Source organism: Budorcas taxicolor, chromosome 9, assembly GCF_023091745.1.
Source record: "Budorcas taxicolor isolate Tak-1 chromosome 9, Takin1.1, whole genome shotgun sequence".
NCBI lineage: Eukaryota > Metazoa > Chordata > Mammalia > Artiodactyla > Bovidae > Budorcas > Budorcas taxicolor.
Window position 1 is genome coordinate 6465518 of NC_068918.1, and position 21224 is coordinate 6486741.

The window sequence follows — 21224 nt, forward strand, 5'->3', positions numbered from 1 at the left end:
ACCCCAGTGTTCATCACAGCACTGTTTATAATAGCCAGGACATGGAAGCAACCTAGATGTCCATCAGCAGATGAATGGATAGGAAAGCTGTGGTACATATACACAATGGAGTATTACTCAGCCATCAAAAAGAATACATTTGAATCAGTTCTAATGAGGTGGATGAAACTGGAGCCTATTATACAGAGTGAAGGAAGCCAGAAAGGAAAACACCAATACAGTATACTAACGCATATATATGGGATTTAGAAAGAGGGTAATGATAACCCTGTATGCGAGACAGCTGAAGAGAGGCAGATGTACAGAACAGTCTTTTGGACTCTGTGGGAGAGGGAGAGGGTGGGATGATTTGGGAGAATGGCATTGAAACATGTATACTATCATATAAGAAACGACTCACCAGTCTAGGTTCGATGCAGGATAAAGGATGCTTGGGGCTGGTGCACTGGGATAACCCAGAGGGATGATATGGGGAGGGAGGTGGGAGGGGCGTTCAGGAGTGGGAACTTATGTACACCCATGGTGGATTCATGTTGATGTGTGGCAAAACCAATACAGTATTGTAAAGGAAAAAAAAATTTTTTAATTTTAAAAAATATTTTAAAAAAAGAAAAAGAAAAGAGTTTCGTGCAGTGTGTCCTATTGCCAACAAACATAAAGCCCAGATAAGTTGCTCTGGTTTCTCTATACCTAGAGGAAGCACCTGTTCTCATTAAAAGTGACTCTAGCTCAGGGCTCAGAGACAATATTCCATTCCATTCCAATTTGCGCATATATGATGGAAAGCCTGAGACCCCTTCTCCCGGGAAGTCATGAAATAAACAGTCTTTTGGCAAGTGCTCTCAAACCATGTACCCCAAAGGGCTCCACACCTCCAAGAAGAGAAGCCAAAGAGCTGTCCTTGTGGTCAAGACCCCTAACATCTGCAGCTTTCCTGTGGAAGGCATCTTTGTGGAGACAGCAGCCTTGCCTGGTTTTTGGATAGGTGTCTCTTTAAATAATAAATAAGAAAAACCCATTCTTTTGTCTCAAGGCAAAGATAAGTTTCAGGCTGGCTATGGCAATGGACCACCATTTCTGGCACAAAGCTGGCAAATAAAAGAGATCAGAGCACAACCCCACCGTCATCCCCACCCCACTTTTCTAAAACCATTATCCAGCTGCCTATGTGGGGGCTGGGCTGACAGTTGCTGGCAAAACCGCAGGAGCATTTGCTCTGCTGAGCAATCTACCTTTAGACAGACAGTGGAAGGCAGTGGGAAGTATCTGAATGTTGATCGACAAAGCATTTGGGGGAGGCTAATGGACAAGGGAAACCCTGTAACCAGTTCCATCTCTTGGTGTCTTGTAGGGACTCAAACCATGATATAACTCAGAGAAAAAGCCTCTCTCATTTTGGGAGATCTGCTATTTGACTTATATTTATTCACGTTGAAAAACACCATATTTTAAAGAAAATACGAAATGCAGAGGGGAAATCTATTTTAAAGCAAATAATTTTAAGTAAAAAGAAGGTCAAATATTCATTTTGAATGATTTTAATTTGATAACTATTATGTTCCAATTCAAAAAAGAATATTGCACAAATGCTTTTGTATCACAATCGTTATTTTTTCTCACCCTGGTGAGATTTTGACAAACATAGTTGGCTTTGGGAAATAACATAGAGAATGTCTTAATTGGCTTAGTAATATCAATAGCCTGTGAAAAAAATGAAAGTAGGATATTACATTCATAGAAAAGACAAGTATATATCCATAAATTCACCTGGGTGTAGTGAAAAATAATAAGCTTTTCATGGATTTAATAAAACTTACAGGAGACAAAATTGAGAATGCTGTGAAAATAGAATGCAGCTCACAAACTTTTCAATGCAATCTTTTGCTTTCAAAAATCCATTAAACCGGCAAGACTTCTAAGAATATTTGATCACATTATAAATCTCTTATATTGGAAAAGTTAACATCTGATATTTTTAAAGCAAAAAATCTAAATAAATACAGACCTGAATTGTTCAAATAACAAAATCTGTGAATGGTGAGGTAAAATTACCAAAATAACATAAACAAACAAAAAGAAAATAACACCAGGAAAAAAATGAATCTTGTCATGGCACCGATAAACATTTCTGTTGAAATTTATGAATATATGACAGTTTCTCTAGGTAACAAACACAGTTTTCATCAGTTATGTAGTAAATGCTGAAATTTTAAGAAAATAAAAATTTTAGTGGTCAGCAAGCAAAAATAATTCCACGAAACTTTCCCCATTTTTATGAATTCATTACAGCAATTTTTATTGTTCTTCTTTTTTGCCTTCGAATTAATATTTTTAGCAGAGGCATGGCACTGGAGTCCAGAGGCACATATATGCCTCAGGTGCCAGATGTTTTTTTAAAAAACTTCCATCTTGCATTTTTGGTGTTTTTAGAATTGTTGCTTATCACATTCATGAACACACCCTACTTTAGCTATACTTTTAATTTATTTCCAGGAAAATTCAACCACAGTATATAGAAAAAAGGCACAACCATATTAATTACATTGTTTAACACACCACTTTATACTTCCTTTGTCACTGGTTTTTAGAAGCTGTGAGTTACTTCAATAGTGTCGGTGTTTCTGTTAATCTTTAAGCTATATACTCCACATCATGATTTTTTTTCAAATGGTTGTCCTAAGATACAATTAATTCTTCACATTTTGTGACCATTCCAGGCATCTGATATCTGGAATATTTACAACTAACTTCATCAAACCTTAATGTTTTATGAAATACTTGAAAAAAACATCTTTGTAATCAGTACTGTCAGAACACATTCTCCTATCAAAAAGAAAGGGGCAACATAATGAATTAGTTCAACTACGCACCTTAATCTGGAAACACTGATTACAACTCTGCTTCAGAAAACATAATTATTCCATTGAAAATGGATTGTCATTCATACTGATGATTAGAGGTTTACTTAAAATAAAATATATAGAAATCATGTGAGCCTGGCCTGGGATAGTGCCAGGATTGAACACGGGGGCAGTTTTTTCAGTTGGATGTTGATAAGGGAATGGCAACCCACTCCAGTGTTCCTGCCTGGAGAACCCCATGGACATGGGAGCCAGGTGGGCTCCAGCCCATGGGGTCACAAAGGGTCCGACTCGACTGAGCAACTAACCCTTTCACACTTTCACTGGAGTATGACTATTTATAATCTTGTTTGTTTATTCACTAGATAAAGACTTCTGTGTTTATTTTCTATTCATTTTTTAATATTTTATTATTTTTGTCAAGACAATTTTTTATTAATGTAGATTAATTTTACTCATCTGTCACTCACATTCCATTAGAGTTTAAAGAAGGGACTTAATCATAGCAGGGGCGGAAAACAGCAACCATCTGAGTTGCCCTGATCACACCATCATCCCCTGCAAATTTCATTATAAATGCAGGAGAAACAAAATCTTTAGATCCAAATATACATAAGTTACTTGTAATATTTTAAGTTAACATCAAGTAGTATTTAAAGTTTTATCTTCTAGCCTTTTCACTCTTTGTGTAATAAAATTCTCACAAGTTAAGAAAGTTATTTGCTTCAAAATAAATTCTGTGGTATATCAGAATATTTTTGCCATCAGAAGTATAAGCATTGACAAATAGGGAATTTAACTGTGAGTCGAAAAATATAGCAATACTAAATAAAACCCCCTTCTCACTGAAATGGCCAGTTCAGAAACATTTTCAGAAATCAAAACCCATAACAACAGTTTTTAAAATCTTCACACATACACACTCTAGTTTCATCAATCAGTAATGAAAGCCCTGCATGTCTGTGATGCGTTCACAATTATTCATGCTAAGACAAACTTACTGTAACATTTCTCTTACTTACAAAACTCATAACTAATTTTACATAAAATACAGTTATTTAATTTTTAATACCTACTGAATGTGATTTGCTAATTCCATAAGGTATACCTTAAAACCTAATGTTTGTGTTCCATAGATTCAGTGCGTATTCCCCTCATGGCCTCAGGAACCTGGATAATGTTGTGGGCCAGAGAAATGGGCCAATAGTATTATCTGTGTACTTTCTAGTTATCCTTGTGATGCTAACAAGCATTCTTTCTTTAATCTCGATAAAGTGACATGATAGGTGATTTATGCTCCTAGAAACTGATGTGTCAACGCCTCATTTGTCTTCATAATGATCTTTTTAAAGACCTTATTGAAAACATATTCATATTAACAAAATCTTTTTTTTTTTAAAAAAGCTATACTATTAGAGTTTCAAGTAGTTTTCTGATGCATATTTTCACATAAACCTAAATTCAACAGCAGGTCTGACACTGAGATTTGATTAATGCATATTGTGCTTTGAATTTTTAAAGAATATATTATCTAACCTATAGGGGGTTATGAAAACATGTCCAAATTCTAGCTATCAAGAAAAAAAGTTTATGTATCGTGGGATTTCTTTTACCACTTAAAAAAAAATGCTGATAGTATCTAGGTCAGTTTTTATTTTTAATTTTTTCATTTGGATAGATTGTGAGAAATAATCTAATATCACAGTCCTTATTACACATCCTGTACATGTCAGTACATAATGCAAACAGAAATACAATAGAACTGTCAGTAAAAGCTGTCCCTTTAAGGCTTACTGGTAAAACTCACACAGCTCCTTCTATTAATTTGTTCCATATGAAAACAAATTCATCCAGGGTTTTGGGCACAGAACACCAGAAAGAGCAACTTTAGAAAACTGGCTTAAGTATTTTAAATTAAACTCTTAAATCACAGTGTTGTTTGTTAGTGGTGAACCATGATCAGAACCAGAGAATTGTACAAACAATAATAACAGATCTTCCAGGACCTCCTGCTCTGGTTTTACCTCTTGAATTTACCCTATAGAATGTTGTACTTTCTTTCTTTTTTTTTTTTTTCAGGAATAGCAAACTGATAGAAGAAAATAAGCAGAGCTTACGATTTTGAATACACCAATACCAATACTTTGGTGAACTGACAGTGTAGTCTACAAATATATGTGCCATAGACTATGAAGAAGGAAACACTTTAGGAAAGCTAATCACATTACAAAGTGTATTATAAAAATAAATTACACAGCATGTGCCCGTGGACCTGAAAGCTTTGCCAAAGGAAGAGAAATTTGACACAAAGATTGAATTGCTCTTGCTACCTGTTTTTATATTATCAGCAAAACCATTTTCAGCTTTTATGTTTATATCCTCAAAAAAAAAAAATTCACTGGAAGAAGGAAATTATTTCCAGTAGTGATCAGTAGCATGGAGGACCTTAGTGATGGTGGAGGGCTGGAGATATATTATCCATTCAACAGGGATTCAGAGGAAATACACACACCCAGTATGTGCTTGGTTTACCATTTCATCTTGAGTTCATACGTAACTGGTGGATGATGATGCTTTCTATAAAGAGAAGAAAGATACAGCATTTTCAATTAGACTGAAACTAACATCAGTAGTTTACGTGCAGGTCAACACCATATCATTTCACTAACAGACCATAGGCATTAAACAACAAAACAAAAACAGGTGCATGCACCCAGTAGCTTCTCTGGAAGTTCTGTCCTATTTTGGGGTAACTTCTTTATATTGACATAGGAGATCTACCTCTAACATTCTTAAAGCCTTTTAGAAACCATGTCTAATATTCTAACAACATTCAGTCAGTTTTACCCAAGGAAAGCCCTGAACACAAAGACAGTAATTACTACAGACAAGTTGCATAATGGAAACCAGACTATTTCCTAGAATTTCTGTTCTGAATAATATTCACATACTTTTATTTTTTTTTGTCCGTGGACTTGAATTTTAATAAGGAAATATTTATTTTATTCCCAGGAATTCACTAGATAATATTTATCTTTATTCTCAGGAATAACAATAATATTTATATGATTATAAATAATATTTATTCCCAAGAAGTCACCAAATACAGATGACTCATTCTTGTCTCTGCTTCTTTTTGTATACTCCACCTGGGAAGATGCTTTATAATTCTTCATATGCTTTTCAATTGAAATTCATTTTATAAAAGTAAATAAAAATAGATTGAGATAGTAATTAGAACAGCAGCAACAAGTGTGTAGTATTTATATTTATTTGATTTATTTCACTTTTATCTTAACCTTTATGCCTTTGTGAACATGTATCTTTTTTTTTTCTTTTTATTGTGTCATTGAGGTTCTATATGCCCATCACTGCTGGGCATGGGTTTCCCAGGTAGCCCTAGAGATAAAGAACCTACCTGCCAATGTGGAAGAGCTAAGAGATGCAGTTTGATCACTGGGTGGGGAAGATCCCCTGGAGGAAGGCATGGCAACCCACTCCAGTATTCTGGCCTGGAGAATCCCTTGGACAAAGGAGCCTGGCAGGCTCCAGTCCAAAGGATCGCAAAGAATCAGACATTGACTGAAGCCACTTAGCACTCATGCACTGCTGGGCATGGAACTACATTGGTGAGCAAAATGAAGCGTGATCCTGCATTTGCTGAGATTATAAACAGCAGAGGAAAGAAAGAACTAAGCCTCAAATGGTTTCTCTGCCTGAAAAATGTATTGCCTCCCTGTCACTGTCAGGCTTCCCAGGTGGATCAGTGGTAAAGAATCTGCCTGCCACTGAAGGAGATGCAGGAGACATAGGTTCAATCCCTGGGTTGGGAAGATCCCCTAGAGAAGGAAATGACCCGCTCCAGTATTCTGGCCTGGGAGAGCCCATGGACAGAGGAGCCTGGTGGCCTACAGTCCTTGGGGTTGCAAAAGAGTCCACACGATTTAGCGACTGAGCATGCGGTATGCTCACAAACATTAACTGAAACACACTAGTTCACTTTCACTTTTCTTCATTGGAGAAGGAAATGGCAACCCACTCCAGTGTTCTTGCCTGGAGAATCCCAGGGACGGGGGAGCCTGGTGGGCTGCCGTGTATGGGGTCGCACAGAGTCGGACACGACCGAAGCGACTTAGCAGCAGCAGCAGCAGCATGTTGTGGACCTAGAGGTTTACTTCACACTGACCACTAGGTGGAGATATTTCCACTCCGTCTCTTGACCTTTCTGAATTGAATTTGGGATAAACAGATAAGCAAAGTAAAATGAAATACATAAATGTTTTATATACTTAATAGTAACTAGTTATGAATGTTTTGCAAAACTTTTAAGACATATATGTGATTTTTCACTGTACCAGAAACTCGGAAAAATCATTAGCTCATTTTGTCTTTTCAAAGTTGTTCTAGCCTCAATTTTTTTCAACACTTAAAATCTTCAGGTAAAGACTAAAAACACTAAATAAAATATTATGTAGTTAAAAATCAGTCTCTTTTTTCACTTTTACAAATTAAAATGCTGTTTCCTACTCAACACTGTTTCTTTTTTTAATTGTTTAAAGTAGTTTTCAAAGAGTAAAAACACATAGGTCTCAGACCTCCCTAACAGAATGCAAGTATCTTCCCCATTTTCCTCCCCTAAGAGACTACAGGAAACATATGTTTAAAAGAGTGAAATCTAGAATTGTTCTTATTGCAGATGTAATTCAGAATGTGTTTGCCTTGTTTCTTCACTAAATTCTCTCTCAAGTCCCTGGCAGGACTAATATTTTGTTTTACTGTGATACCTTCTTCTCTCCTCTTGCATGTGCAAACCTCTAAATTCCTAGAGTTGTCTTCTCCTAATCCTAGAGTTTTATAGTCTTCGTAATAATAATAGCTTTTCAAGATACACGCACCCCAGTATTCCTTGCAGCACTATTTACAATGGCTGGGACATGGGAGCAACCTAAATGTTCACTGACAGAGGCATGGATAAAGGAAAAATGGCACATATATACAGTGGAATACTACTCAGCCATGAAAAGCACAAAATAATGCTGGATGCAGCAACATGGATAGACGGAAAGATTGTCATACTGAGTGAAGTAAGTCAGACAGAAAGATAAATAACAAATTATATCACTTATATGTGGAATCTTAAAAAAAAATGATACAAATGAGCTTATTTACAAAACAAAAATAGCCACAGATATAGAAAACAATTTTATGGCTACCAATGGGCAAATGTGGAGAAGGCAATGGCACCCTACTCCAGTACTCTTGCCTGGAAAATCCCATGGATGGAGGAGCTCGGTAGGCTGCAGTCCATGAGGTCGCTAAGAGTCAGACACAACTGAGCAACTTCACTTTGACTTCTCACTTTCATGCATTGGAGAAGGAAATGACAACCCACTCCAGTGTTCTTGCCTGGAGAATCCCAGAGACGGGGGAGCCTGGTGGGCTGACATCTATGGGGTTGCACAGAGTCGGACACAACTGAAGCGACTTAGAAAAAAAAAAAGGGCAAATGGGGAGGGGGGATAAATTGGGAGATTGGGATTAACATATGCCCACTACTATATATACAATAAATAATAAGGACCCACTGTATAGCACAGGAAACTCTACTCAAAACTCTTTAATGGCCTATATGGGAAAAGAATCAAGGAAATATATATATATATATTTCCTTTAATAATATATATATATATATAAAGCAGATTCACTTTGCTGTACACCTGAAACTAACACAACATTTTAAATCAACTATACTCTAATAAAATAATAATAATAATAGATTTTCAGATTAGTATTTGGTAAAAATACATATGGCAAAAGAGTCCATATATAGAAACAATGTCTTGGTTGGACCATTATATTTTATTATTATTTTTTAAGGTAACAAACTGGTAATCCATGCATGGTATTATATATTAATGCTATTAATCAGATTGTGTTACTAAAAAAGACTATCTCAAAAATACTTGATAATGCCAAATAAGAGAGCTTATTTTATTTAATTCAACTTAATAATAAAAGATGGCATTTAATATTTATGTACATACAATTTACTTAAAGGAATACAATTAAACCCAAGTTATTTTATTTTATATAAATAGGGACATATTTCACTTTGCTTCTAAATATAGTGAGACAAGATCTATATGACAGTGACTTTATCATTTGAAACTTATTAAGGATATTTATTAAATCTATGTTTGCTTGTTATCTACACTTTCTCCAAATCTATAAGCTGACTCAGATAAGAATCTCCCAGCCAATGCACAAACTTGTGAGAAATTTTTTAAAAGGTTGCTTTAACGCATTAAATTTTGAGGTGACTCATTACACAGCTAAGCTGTCTGATTCAGAAGGAGTCCAAGATTGCCAGCAAAAAATAATAATAATAATAAAATAAAAGTGCTTTAGGGATTCAATTCAGTTCATTTCAGTTCAGTTCAGTCACTCAGTCATGTCCGACTCTTTGCGACCCCATGAATCACAGCACGCCAGGCCTCCCTGTCCATCACCAACTCCCGGAGTTTACTTAAACTCACGTCCATCTAGTCGGTGATGCCATCCAGTCATCTCATCCTCTGTCGTCCGCTTTTCCTCCTGCCCCCAATCCCTCCCAGCATCAGACTCTTTTCCAATGAGTCGACTCTTCGCATGAGGTGGCCAAAGTACTGGAGTTTCAGCTTTAGCATCATTCCTTCCAAAGGACACCCAGGACTGATCTCCTTTAGAATGGACTAGTTGGATCTCCTTGCAGTCCAAGGGACTCTCAAGAGTCTTCTCCAACACCACAGTTCAAAAGCATCAATTCTTCGGCGCTCAGCTTTCTTCACAGTCCAACTCTCACATCCATACATGACCACTGGAAAAACCACAGCCTTGACTAGACGGACCTTTGTTGGCAAAGTAATGTCTCTGCTTTTGAATATGCTGTCTAGGTTGGTCATAACTTTTCTTCCAAGGAGTAAGCGTCTTTTAATTTCATGGCTGCAGTCACCATCTGCAGTGATTTTGGAGCCCCCCAAAATAAAATCTGACACTGTTTCCCCATCTGTTTCCCATGAAGTGATGGGACCGGATGCCATGATCTTTGTTTTCTGAATGCTTTAGGGATTAGTATCATTATATGTGTGTTTTTCTAAGGTGGGATTTCCAAGTCCCTTCCTGTTTCTTTATGATTTAGGACAATAAGATAATATTACAAACTTTATTGAAGTTATAAATTCTGTCAGCAAATCTTAATTTATCTGCAATTCTGTCCTCAACTCAGAATAAGACCCAAATAGAGGACCAAAGGCCACAGTTCAGCTTCTATCAGCAAACTCAAAAGAGCAAAGCACTTAAATTTGGGGCCCTCTGATGTGTAGGTATTTACCAACAATTTCTGTTTTTCTAACTGAAAGAAGAGCTGCTGCTACTGCTAAGTCACTTCAGTTGTGTCCAACTCTGTGCAACCCCATAGACGGCAGTCCACCAGGCTCCCCCGTCCCTGGAATTCTCCAGGCAAGAACACTGGAGTGGGTTGCCATTTCCTTCTCCAATGCATGAAAGTGAAAAGTGAAAGTGAAGTTGCTCAGTCGTGTCCAACCCTCAGCAACACCATGGACTATAGCCTTCCAGGCTCTTCCATCCATGGGATTTTCCAGGCTAGAGTGCTGGAGCGGGGTGCCATTGCCTTGTCCAAAAGAAGAACACAACTTCTAAATCTTAATCAACATATACACATGGGTTCATTGCATTCTTACATATAATTTTATATTAACAGTTGATCAAAGGACTTACAAACGTTTTCCATTATATATTTCTCTCAAGTGTTACCTTGAGGTTTTTTTTCTTAAGAAACTTCAGGTAACACATTAAATAATTGTTTGCTTTCATGATATTATTGTGAAATGATGTGGCTTATGAATTCATTCTTTTATTACACTAGCTGTTAAGTGACTTCCATGGAAAGGATGCATTGTTGTTGTCATTGTTCAGATGCTAAGTCGTGTCCGACTCTTTGGGACCCCATGAACTGAAGCCCGCCAGGATTCCCTGTCCTTCACCACCTCCCTGAGCTTGCTCAAAGTCATGTCCATGGAGTCAGTGATGCCAGCCCACCATCTCATCCTCTGTCGTCCCCTTCTCCTCTGCCCTCAATCTTTCCCAGCATCAGGGTCTTTCCCAATGAGCTGGTTCTTTGCATCAGATGGCCAAAGTGTTGGAGCTTCAGATTCAGCATCAGTCCTTCCAATGAATATTTAGGGTTGATTTTCTTTGGGATTGACCAGTTTGATCTCCTTGCAGTCCAAGGGACTCTCAAGAGTTCTCCAGCACACAGTTTGAAAGCATAAATTCTTTGGCACTCAGCCTTCTTTATGGTTCAACTCTCACATCCATACCAGACTACTGGAAAAAGCATAGCTTTGACTATGTGGACCTTTGTCAATTCCTAATTACACTTGACTTCTGTCCTTACAAGCATGACTTATTTATCCTCCATGGGTGGTATCCCCAAAACTCCTGGCCAGTCAGATGACTTGAGATCCAAAGCTGTATACATAAGACAGGATTGGGGGGAAATCTGGGGGAGAATGTCTCTTGAGTGCTAGAGTGGGGCAACCTGGCAACAAATTAAATTCTAATTCCTCCCAGGAGAGCCCCTTCAGCTAAGAAGTAAGAAAGATGTATTCCTTGCAAAGTCAGTGCCTTCCTCCTGAGCAATGCCTATGTTCACGCTCTGCCATACTCAAGGGAACCCTTGAGCTCTAAATTTTAAAAATCAGCTCTAGAAAATGAGACCACATCACTTAGAAAGCCTCCAAACTCACCCACCAGAGACAAAACAGAGCAAAAGTTCGACTGGTAGCAGGACTTTGCATTAGTAAAGAAGGGCTGCTTCACTCACAGGAAACCGCACACTAAGTTACAGGAAACAGTTTCTGTTGGTTTCTGCATCAGCTTGGCTGGCGGATGGCCTGTTCGCCTGTTCCATGGCCCCTGCTCCCAGGGGATCTGCCTAGAGAGCCAGACACTGGCTTAGGGCTCTACTGTTCCTCCTTTCTTCCTTCTTCCTGGGGTTTCCTTCTACCAAACCCCAGCTTTGAACTTGCTGCCTGCCCTCCAGCAAAAATGTCCTAGTTCTGTACACCTTTTGTAAGTAGGGGTGCCTGGATATTGTTTACTTTTAAGGTTTATTTTAATAAACTGCTTCAGTATTCACTCTTGTTATTATCACATTCAGACATTAATCAGAGTTCTGATAAAACATCTGTTTTAAATAGGAAGTCCAATAAACTTCCTCTGTGGACTTGGACTTGTAGTTCTTCTGGATTCAGCTCAACTAATTAAAAACACTTCTGCTAATCAGTTCTGTCATTTGTTTCAGGAAACTTTTGAAGCAGATGACACAACGTCTCTGGAGCTTTCTCAACCACGTAAGTTTACTTGCTTCCTTCCAGAACATTTCCCACTCCATCATCAGACCAAGTCCTCGTCCCCCCAATGCCCTCCCTGCTCCTAGGTGGCAGGAGTTACTAATCATCACAGTTATGACTGATGGCTTCTTTTCCAGGCAAGCTAGTTGCTCTCTCTCACACAGATTACTGTTCCCCAGATACAAACAAATTGGAACTAGTTATCCCATGCGTGCGTGCCTGATAAGTCACTTCAGTCATGACCAACTCTTTACAGCCCTATGAACTGTAGCCTGCCAGGCTCCTCTGTCCATGGGATTTCCCAGGCAAGAATCCTGGAGGGGGCTGCCATGCCCTCCTCCAGGGGATCTGTCTAATCCAGGGATTGAAACTGCATCTCGTACGTCTCCTGCATTGGCAGGTGTGTCCTTTACCACTAGCACCATCTGGGAAGCCCAGCCACCTGGGAAGCCCCGTTATCCCACAGGTAACATTAATTATAAATAAAAGTAAATGGTTGGAAAACATTAAGTGCTTGAGCCAAGCGTGCTCAGTTTCCACCTTTTGGACACAGGTGCTAGATACTGGATGCTGAGATCGACTTAGGTTGACATAAGTCTACAGCTGATCCTAGGATAGCACGGAATATAACATTACGTGTGAAAAATGAGTGGCAGCTGTGAGTTTTAGATAAGGCCAATATTTATCGAAGTGCTGTTTTGAGAACTTTAACACAGAGTTACCATGTGCTATGCTGTGCGACTATGCCAAATCACTTCAGTTGTGTCCAACTCTGCAACCCCATGGACTGCAGCCCACCGGGCTCCTCTGTCCCTGGAATTCGCCAGGCAAGAATACTGAAGTGGGTTGCCATGCACACCTCCAGGGGATCTTCCCAACCCAGGAATTGAACCTTTATTTGCTGCACTGCAGGCAGGTTCTTTACCTCTAGCACCACCTGGGAAGTCCCAAGAGTTTCCATGTAGATAGCTCAATATCTCAAACCTTTGGCAATATTATTTTGGCCCATTGAGTGGGTATTTTTATCTATAGATGAATATACACTTTGCTCATTTGAAGTGGTCTCATCATATGAAATCATGAATAAGATACTAGAAGAAACGGAAACCCTGGTTCCATCATCGAGAAGACAGACACTGTGAGCCTTGGGGTTTGTTTGTTTTGATTTTGTTTTCATCTTTAATAATAGGGATAGTTATCCTGTTGACTTCTAAAGTCTGGTTCATTTCTAAATAGTCCTTGACTTTGCAATTCTATCCATTACACATACATAGTATTAATACAAGTAAAGAGGTCAAAACTATTTTTGCTGGGTAAGCAACCTAACTATTAGTTTTTAGGAAAAGCATTATGACAGAATCTTTTAAATTGCTTACTGAATAAGAGTGAAGCATATCATATTATCGCTATAAGCAGGAATGTCAGAATCATAACAGATAATAGCTAAATGTAAGCCGGAAGCCAAGGTGAAGTGGTTTGCCAAAGGTTACACTGCCTTCCTCTGATCTCTGGTCAGTCCTATGTCCGTTCAGCAATCCACCTTAGCTCCCTGTTCACCTTAATAACTATCTGCAATCTAAATCCTGCATATGGTGGTGGTGTTCAGTCCTTTAAAAGGACAGCCTCTCTGATCTCTTCTGGAGGTCCGGCATGAAACTAAAGAGCATGACAAATCACCTGAAACCTTTTCTTTCCTGAACTCCTCTAGGGGAGTCAGAAAGGATGAGCTATTTGCAATTCATTCAAGTATGTTTATAATTCACAAGAAGCTCTCAGGTCCCCTTAGTTCTTCACATACATGATGGCTTCAGAGGTGAGAACTTCCCAATCTGGGACTCCTGTTTGTTTTGAATCCATTATCTGCGATGGTAATGATGCTTTCGAACTGTGGTGTTGGAGAAGACTTTGGAGAGTCCCTTGGACAGCAAGGAGATCCAACTAGTCCATTCTAAGGGAGATTAGTCCTGAATACTCATCGAAAGGACTAATGCTGAAGCTGAAGCTCCAATACTTTGGCCACCTGATGAGAAAAGCCAACTCTTTGGAAAAGACTCTGATGCTGGGAAAGATTGAAGGCAGGAGGAGAAGGGGACGACAGAGGATGAGATGGTTGGACGGCATCACCGACTACATAGACAGGAGTTTGAGCAAGCTCCGGGAGATGGTGACGGACAGGGGAGCCCAGTGTGCTGCAGTCCACGGGGTCACAAGGTCAGACACAACTTAGCGACTGAACAGCAGCCACCTGCCACGGTGCCTTTGAAGGGAAACAGAAGTGACTGACACCACCCAGGATGGCAGCACTTGGATTTTCCCCCAACTCCACCCACTCTTGCCCTCCGTGTCCTCAGGCGTGACGTGTTGGCACCCTCCCCGTCACTCTCACAGGTTTGTACTGCAGACCAAAGAGGAAGCAAGGACGCCTCTCTCTCCTCTAACTCCTAGCCATCCTTCAGCTGCTGGTTTTCTCCTCTACAGTCAAGTGCCTGGTTTTGTTTTGCTGACAACATTTTCCATAAAAATGTTAAAAAAAAAAAAAGGACAGGCTTTAAACCCTGACTTGGATTCTGAAAAAACAGTCTGTGACGAGACTTGTGACTAAACCACTGGCAGCCACCGCCACGCCTTCATGGAGGGCGATGCCTTTAAAAGAGACTTCGGAGAGAGAAAGACAGAACCACCCGAAGGAGATGCCGGAGGAAGGGCAGCTTCCACGGAGAGGAAGCAAGTCGAGCAAGTCAAGCGAAGGTGAGCTGGCTGCTCTGCAAGGCCTTCTGTGCGCCTGGGGGTGGGGGTTCAGCTGGGGGCAGGCAGGGCGGGGCGGTCAGGAGCCCGGTCACAGATCCTGGGCGCCATATGGCCTTTTAGCGCTGACTGATATTTTAACTATGCATGCGAATTACTTTAACAGAAATAAGGACGCATTAAAGAATAAGTGGGAAGCGGAGGCAGACAAGCCGGGGCATCCTGTCAAGGCTCCACGGCTCAGGGAAGACAGAGGAGTAACTCGCCATAGAGGATGGCGCGACTGAAGAATTGTGCTGAGATGGAGGGGGCCAGTGCACTGATGTCCTGTGTGGACATAACAGGTGGAAAAGGGAAGCTGAAAGAGCAGAGGGTGAAGAGATGGCCCATCATGAAACCCTGAAGGAGGTGGTAGCAAGGAAACGCTGACCATCGTCTGGGTTGGGGAAGTTGAGGAATGATACACTCTCGGGTCCTGGGAATCCTCCCTGGGCTGGTCTTGTTTCCTTTTCTCTCTGCCCTCCTGCCTCCCACATACAAGTGCCCTTCTTATCCGTGGGATTTTTCCAGTCAGGAAAGCCTCATTCTCTCCCCAGTATTTCCAAATCTATGAAGGAAGGAGAAATTCAGATCTCTGCACATCTTACATTCATGGGCAGGTTTTTGTTCCCCTGAAATTATACTCTTCCCACACTGCACATCAAAGCTATGTCTTCACTTCTTTCTTAAAGACATTCAAGTAAGAGGTCTGGTAATGCCCTACCCTGGATCAATACACAGAAACCTCCGGACACTCCAACTGCCCCATGTTAACCTGTCCTCACTGAAAATGTCATAAAGATGACAGTAGAAACTGAATGCCTCTGTTTAAGCAATTGACCCAGATGGGAAGGTTATTTTCAAGAAACTGTCAAGATCCTTTGGGCCACGCCTCATCTTGGAATGTTTCTGGTATATGCATGCTACATGGCCATGATCATAGTATGCAGAAACAGCCGACACACACAAATGATAGTTTGTGAGTGTTGGCTGTTTCTGCATACTATGATGGCCCATGGTAAAGAATTTGCCTGCCAGTGCAAAAGCTGCAGGAGATGCAGGTTTGATCCCTGGCTCAGGAAGATCCCCTGGAGGAGAGCATGGCAACCTACTCCAATATTCCTGCCTGGGAAATCCCATGGACAGAGGAGCCTAGCAGGCTACAGTCCATAGGATTGCAAAGAGTCAGACAGGACTTAGGGGACTGAAGAACAACAAGATCAGGGCTGCTCTGTAGCTCTGTGAATGGGGCCCCATGTGTCCCCACATTGTAATCTGTGGCAATGGTACCCCTCTCCCTCCCAGGATGATGTCTGATGGCATCTGTCCACAGTAGCCCTGGTGAGATCCCTGCTACACAATACTTTGTTCCAAAAGAGGGGGGGGGGGGGACTCTCACCTTTTCACCCCATTCACTCTTACAAAAGCACATGCATCTCAAAAAAAAAAAAAAAAAACATTAAATTCACACATGGAAGCCAAAGTTGGAGTGCACCGAATCCTCCACCTCCAACCCCCAGTGGATGTCACTTCTAATATGCAGTTTAAAACAAAGCTAGCCAATCAACGTGGAGTTGGAGCTAAAATTACGAAGGAAAACTGCCACAGCGGTTGCTCTTTATCATTTCTGAAAAGCAAATATGTGTGGTGCCGCCAAGTTTTCTTAGCGGGCTGTATCCCAAGACCCAGATGTATAAACATCCTGTCCATGCATGGTTAAGCGTCTTCTGGGCCTTCCCTGTGGATGGAATGAGCTTCCGGGCAGAACCCCTGTAAGCGTGACGTGTGCAGGTGAAAAAGCAAAACAGCAGCAGCGACAGTTGATTAGGAGGGCACTGAAGAACGGCAGGTAGAATAAAAAATGCAGCCTTTCATTCTCTGGACTCCTCCGTTTGTTCAGATACAACGTGTTATGGTACAACAACACGACACAGCCTAGATGCCAGGGAGGCATTTGAGTAATAGCGGAGCATCTTTGTTTTTGAAGGGGATGATGTCCACTCTAGAAAAGAGGGGCTCTCCCTTTCAAAAGAACATTGGGATGTCGATATTTCAAATGGCAAGACCTCTAGTTTAAACATGTTCCGAAAGTTTGTGTTTTCTTTTTTCTCATTCTCCCTCGTCTTCTACCTTGAAATTCCCTTATCAGGGCATGTCGACCATGGTTGCTTAACGTTTTAAAATACGTTTGCTGAGAACTGAGCTGTCGGCCACAATGATCTAACTGAGTGTGAATACGGAGACGGGTCTACCTCCTTCATCCACGATTTGAGTCCAGGTTCTGCAGGGAATAGGGTGTCCGGTGTGGAAAGAACTCAGAAGACAGTCTCTTTACCCTGAAGCTCAATGATTCCCTGGTGGCTCAGATGGTAAAGCATCCGCCTGCAGTGCAGGAGACCCAGGTTCAATTCCTGGGTCAGGAAGATTCCCTAGAGAAGAGAAGGCTAACCATTCTAGAACTCTTGCCTGGAGAATTCCACGGACAGAGGAGCCTGCCAGGCTATAGTTCATGAGGTCCCAAAGAGTCAGACTTGACTGAGCCACTAACACTTTCACTTTTTTTGTTTTTAAGGGCTTCCCTTGTGGCTCAGCTGGTAAAGAATTTGCCCACATTGCAGGAGACCTGGGTCTGATCCCTGGGTTGAGAAGATCCCCTGGAGAAGGGAAAGGCTACCCACTCCAGTATTCTGGCCTAGAGAATTCCATGGACTGTGTAAACTATGAGGTCACAAAGAGTCGGACATGACTAAGCGACTTTCACTTTTAAACAATGGGCTAAAAACTAATCATATATCTTAAAAAAAAAAAAAAATCTACCTTTACACAAATATCCGGAGCAGGGACTATCCAAATGATTTTGGAACCCTCACAACTGAGAAGTGGAAAATGGCAACCTGTAACTACTTACTGTGTTGTTGTAAAGTTGACCCAGTTGGCTCAAAGACTTGGAAAGGTGCTGGCTACCTGAGACTTCAGATGCTAAGCTGTGGGTTATCAGCCTTGAGCTCATTTGTGGTTACTCGACTATGATGCACCACGCCCACATCAACGCAGTTAATCTCATTGACAACAGCATTTTGCATTCACTCACTCTTCATGCATATTAAAACATGCTTAAAATAGACAACAACAATACAAACACAAGTAATAACACACTTCACCACACCACATCATACACACACACACACACACACACACACACTCTCATGAACTGGTTCCCTACTTGCAAAGTACTCCACTGTGAAAATGTTTCAATTCAATTAAGCTATGCATCATGTCATTTTATGTTGTGGCAACAAAGTGTCAAAATTTACTGCCGGCTATTTTCTATGCATTACAACTTCTGTTGAGTTATAAAGGGCTACTTGGCAGCACCACTCCACAATTTAAATCAACTGCACACTTGAATAGAGTGTGAGTCTGACATTAATGGTTCTGAAATTCCAAAATCTTTACAATACACACAGACACACACAAATAAGTAAAACTCTGTTTTCAGAATTCCATACATTATTTCCATTTTATTTCACATTCGAATTGTTCCCTGAAATTGGCTTCGGGGCTTTGTTTTTGCAAAACTTTAGAGGCCCAGGCCCTGTGGTAACTAGGAGATAGTTTCTGCTTTTTGTTTGTTTGTTTCCCACACACGAAGCAAATTTGGAGTCCGATAGAAGCAAATTACAATTGATAAACTATTTCCTATTTCAAAAAAGAGCTTCTGAAAAATCAATTATGGTGGAACAAGGCTTACTTAATTTCATTTACAATTAGGAAATAAGCCAGCAGCTTTGGAGAGGTGGTGATTCAGCTCCCCCACCCCAAGCCTCCCCAGTCTTACTGGTTCAACTGATGAGTCTACTTTCTTGAAGCAAAAATGGCTCTAGAGGTCAGGCCCTGCCTCAGGCCCAGCATTCTCTGCCAAGCACATAACGTACAGTAGTTTTGCTAGTGAGTTCTATGTCCCGGCCTCAAAACAAATCCACAAAATAGGAAAGACACATGGCTATTAGTTGATTATTTTATGAACAAGATATCGAAAACTCCAGTTAGTACACACAGCGAGTGGGCAGGGACAGACAGCAGCAGTAGCATCTGCTCGACCTACCCCCTCCGCCACTGCCCTCAGCCCTTCCCCCCTCCAGGAGAGGTAGCGCTGCTGGCTGCAGATTTCTTCAGCTCTATTTTCATAGACTGAGTCTCAGCTCGAGGCTCGAATTTGGTCAGATTTCCTGCTCCTGGGGCTGCCACTACTGGCTTTCCTGCTTTCATACCTTTTGACATAGGAATGCGGGTGGGTGTAGGCCGCTGGGCTGACCCGTCTTGTCCTGACTGCAAGAGAAGAAAAGATAGAGACACAAGGGCCACGTTGGTGAGTCTCCCCCTGGAAATGCCATCATCTGAACATAAGCACACCACAGGATCACCCACAAATGAGCCCGCCCCAGGAAGATTGTTGTTAGAAAGTCGGAGTTGCTTGCGGTCTAGCCCACTTTCGCCTTTTCCCTCTCCCTGAACGTCTATGCCCAGTGTCTTTCTGTTCTCAAGCCCCCAACCTTCACTCCTGTTTCGCAGAAAAACTACAGGCCACCTGCATACACTCGGGCCTTTGTAACCCTCCTGTCCCCAAACCACCTCCACTTTCTTTAGATGAAGCAGCTCTCCTTTCGCCTCCTACTGAGGCCAACTCCTCTTTTTTGTCACTGTTGACCACATCCTCCGTTTTGTTTTTATGGCCTTGTGGCAGGGCATGCTAGATCTAAGTTCCCTGACCATGAATCAGACCCCGTGCCCTCTGCAGCGGAGCCGTGGAGTCCTAACCACTGGACCACCAGGGGATCTCCCTACACCCTCCTTCTTGAAACAACACAGTGATCTCGGTTCATTTCCAAAGCTAACCATTCAACACCACGGTAATCCAAGTCTATGCCTCAACCACTAATGCTGAAGAAGCTGAAGTTAACAGGTTTTGTGAAGACCTACAAGCCTTCTAGAACTAACACCAAAAAGAGATGTCCTTTTCATCATAGGAGATTGGAATGCAAAAGTAGAAGTCAAGAGATACCTGGATGAACAGGCAAATTTTGCCTTGGAGTGCAAATGAAGCAGGGCAAAGGCGAACAAAGTTCTGACATGAGAACACACAGGTCATAGCAAATACCCTCTTCCAACAACATAAGAGATGATTCCTTCTTGAAGGAGTTCCTAAAACTCTCCTGCTGTGATATCTCACTTGGGTCTCACCCATTGCCCTCTTGTCTCTTATTCCTTTTCATTCCCAAATGGCTCCCAGTTCCAGCTTGCCTGCCTTCTAAATGTGGGTATCACCGTGCTCCACCCTCAGTCCTCTTCTCATTTTCCACACTCACCCCGAAAATTACCTGAGTTATCACCCACATGTGTCTGAGACCCTGAACCTTGGGCCATCAGTTCAGTTCAGTTCAGTCACAGTCATGTCCAACTCTTTGTGACCCCGTGGACTGCAGCACACCAGGCTTCCCTGTCCATCACCAACTCCCAAAGCTTGATCAAACTTATGTCCATCACGTCGGTGATGCCATCCAACCATCTCATTCTCTGTCATCCCCTTCTCCTGCCTTCAATCTGTCCCAGCATCAGTGTCTTTTCCAATGAATCAGTTCTTCGCATCAGGTGGCCAAAGTATTGGAGCTTCAGCTTCAGCATCGGTCCTTCCAATGAATATTCAGGACTGATCTCCTTTAGGATTGACTGGTTTAATCTTCTTGCAGTCCAAGGGACTCTCAAGAATCTTCTCCAGCACCACAGTTCAAAAGCATCAATTCTTTGGTGCTCAGCTTTCTTCATGGTCCAACTCTCACATCAAACTCTCACATAACAGGGCTCTTCTTAAATGCAGATCCAGATTTCTAACCACATGCTAGACATTTCCAGGGTCCCTGAGGCATCTCAATTAGAACATGCCCCAAACGTTATTTATCTTCTTACCCAAACAGTAATCCCCTGGGTTTCTCATTTTATCCACCCCTATGGCCAAGCCAGAAACCTCCGAGCTACCTTCTGAACTCACTGTCATGAAATCTTCAATTCTGTCTTCAGTATATCTCTGTGGCAACCCTCTTCAGTATTCTTGCCTGGAAAATCCCATCGACAGAGGAGTCTGGAAGGCTGCAGTCCAATGGGTCGCAAA

At 41.3% G+C, this 21224-nt stretch overlaps 1 protein-coding gene across 1 annotated transcript in view; it reads right to left on the reverse strand.

Annotated features, from left to right (window-relative positions):
• Positions 1–5035: 5035 nt before the first annotated feature.
• FILIP1 (filamin A interacting protein 1) overlaps positions 5036–21224 on the reverse strand; it is a 211530-nt gene continuing 195341 nt past the window's right edge. The window contains exons 6-7 of the mRNA XM_052645710.1: positions 19164–19387; positions 5036–5438 (exon numbers count right to left, since the gene is read on the reverse strand). Coding sequence (XP_052501670.1) covers positions 19181–19387 — 207 coding nt within the window. The 3' untranslated portion in view covers positions 5036–5438; positions 19164–19180. The remainder of the gene's footprint in view (positions 5439–19163; positions 19388–21224) is intronic.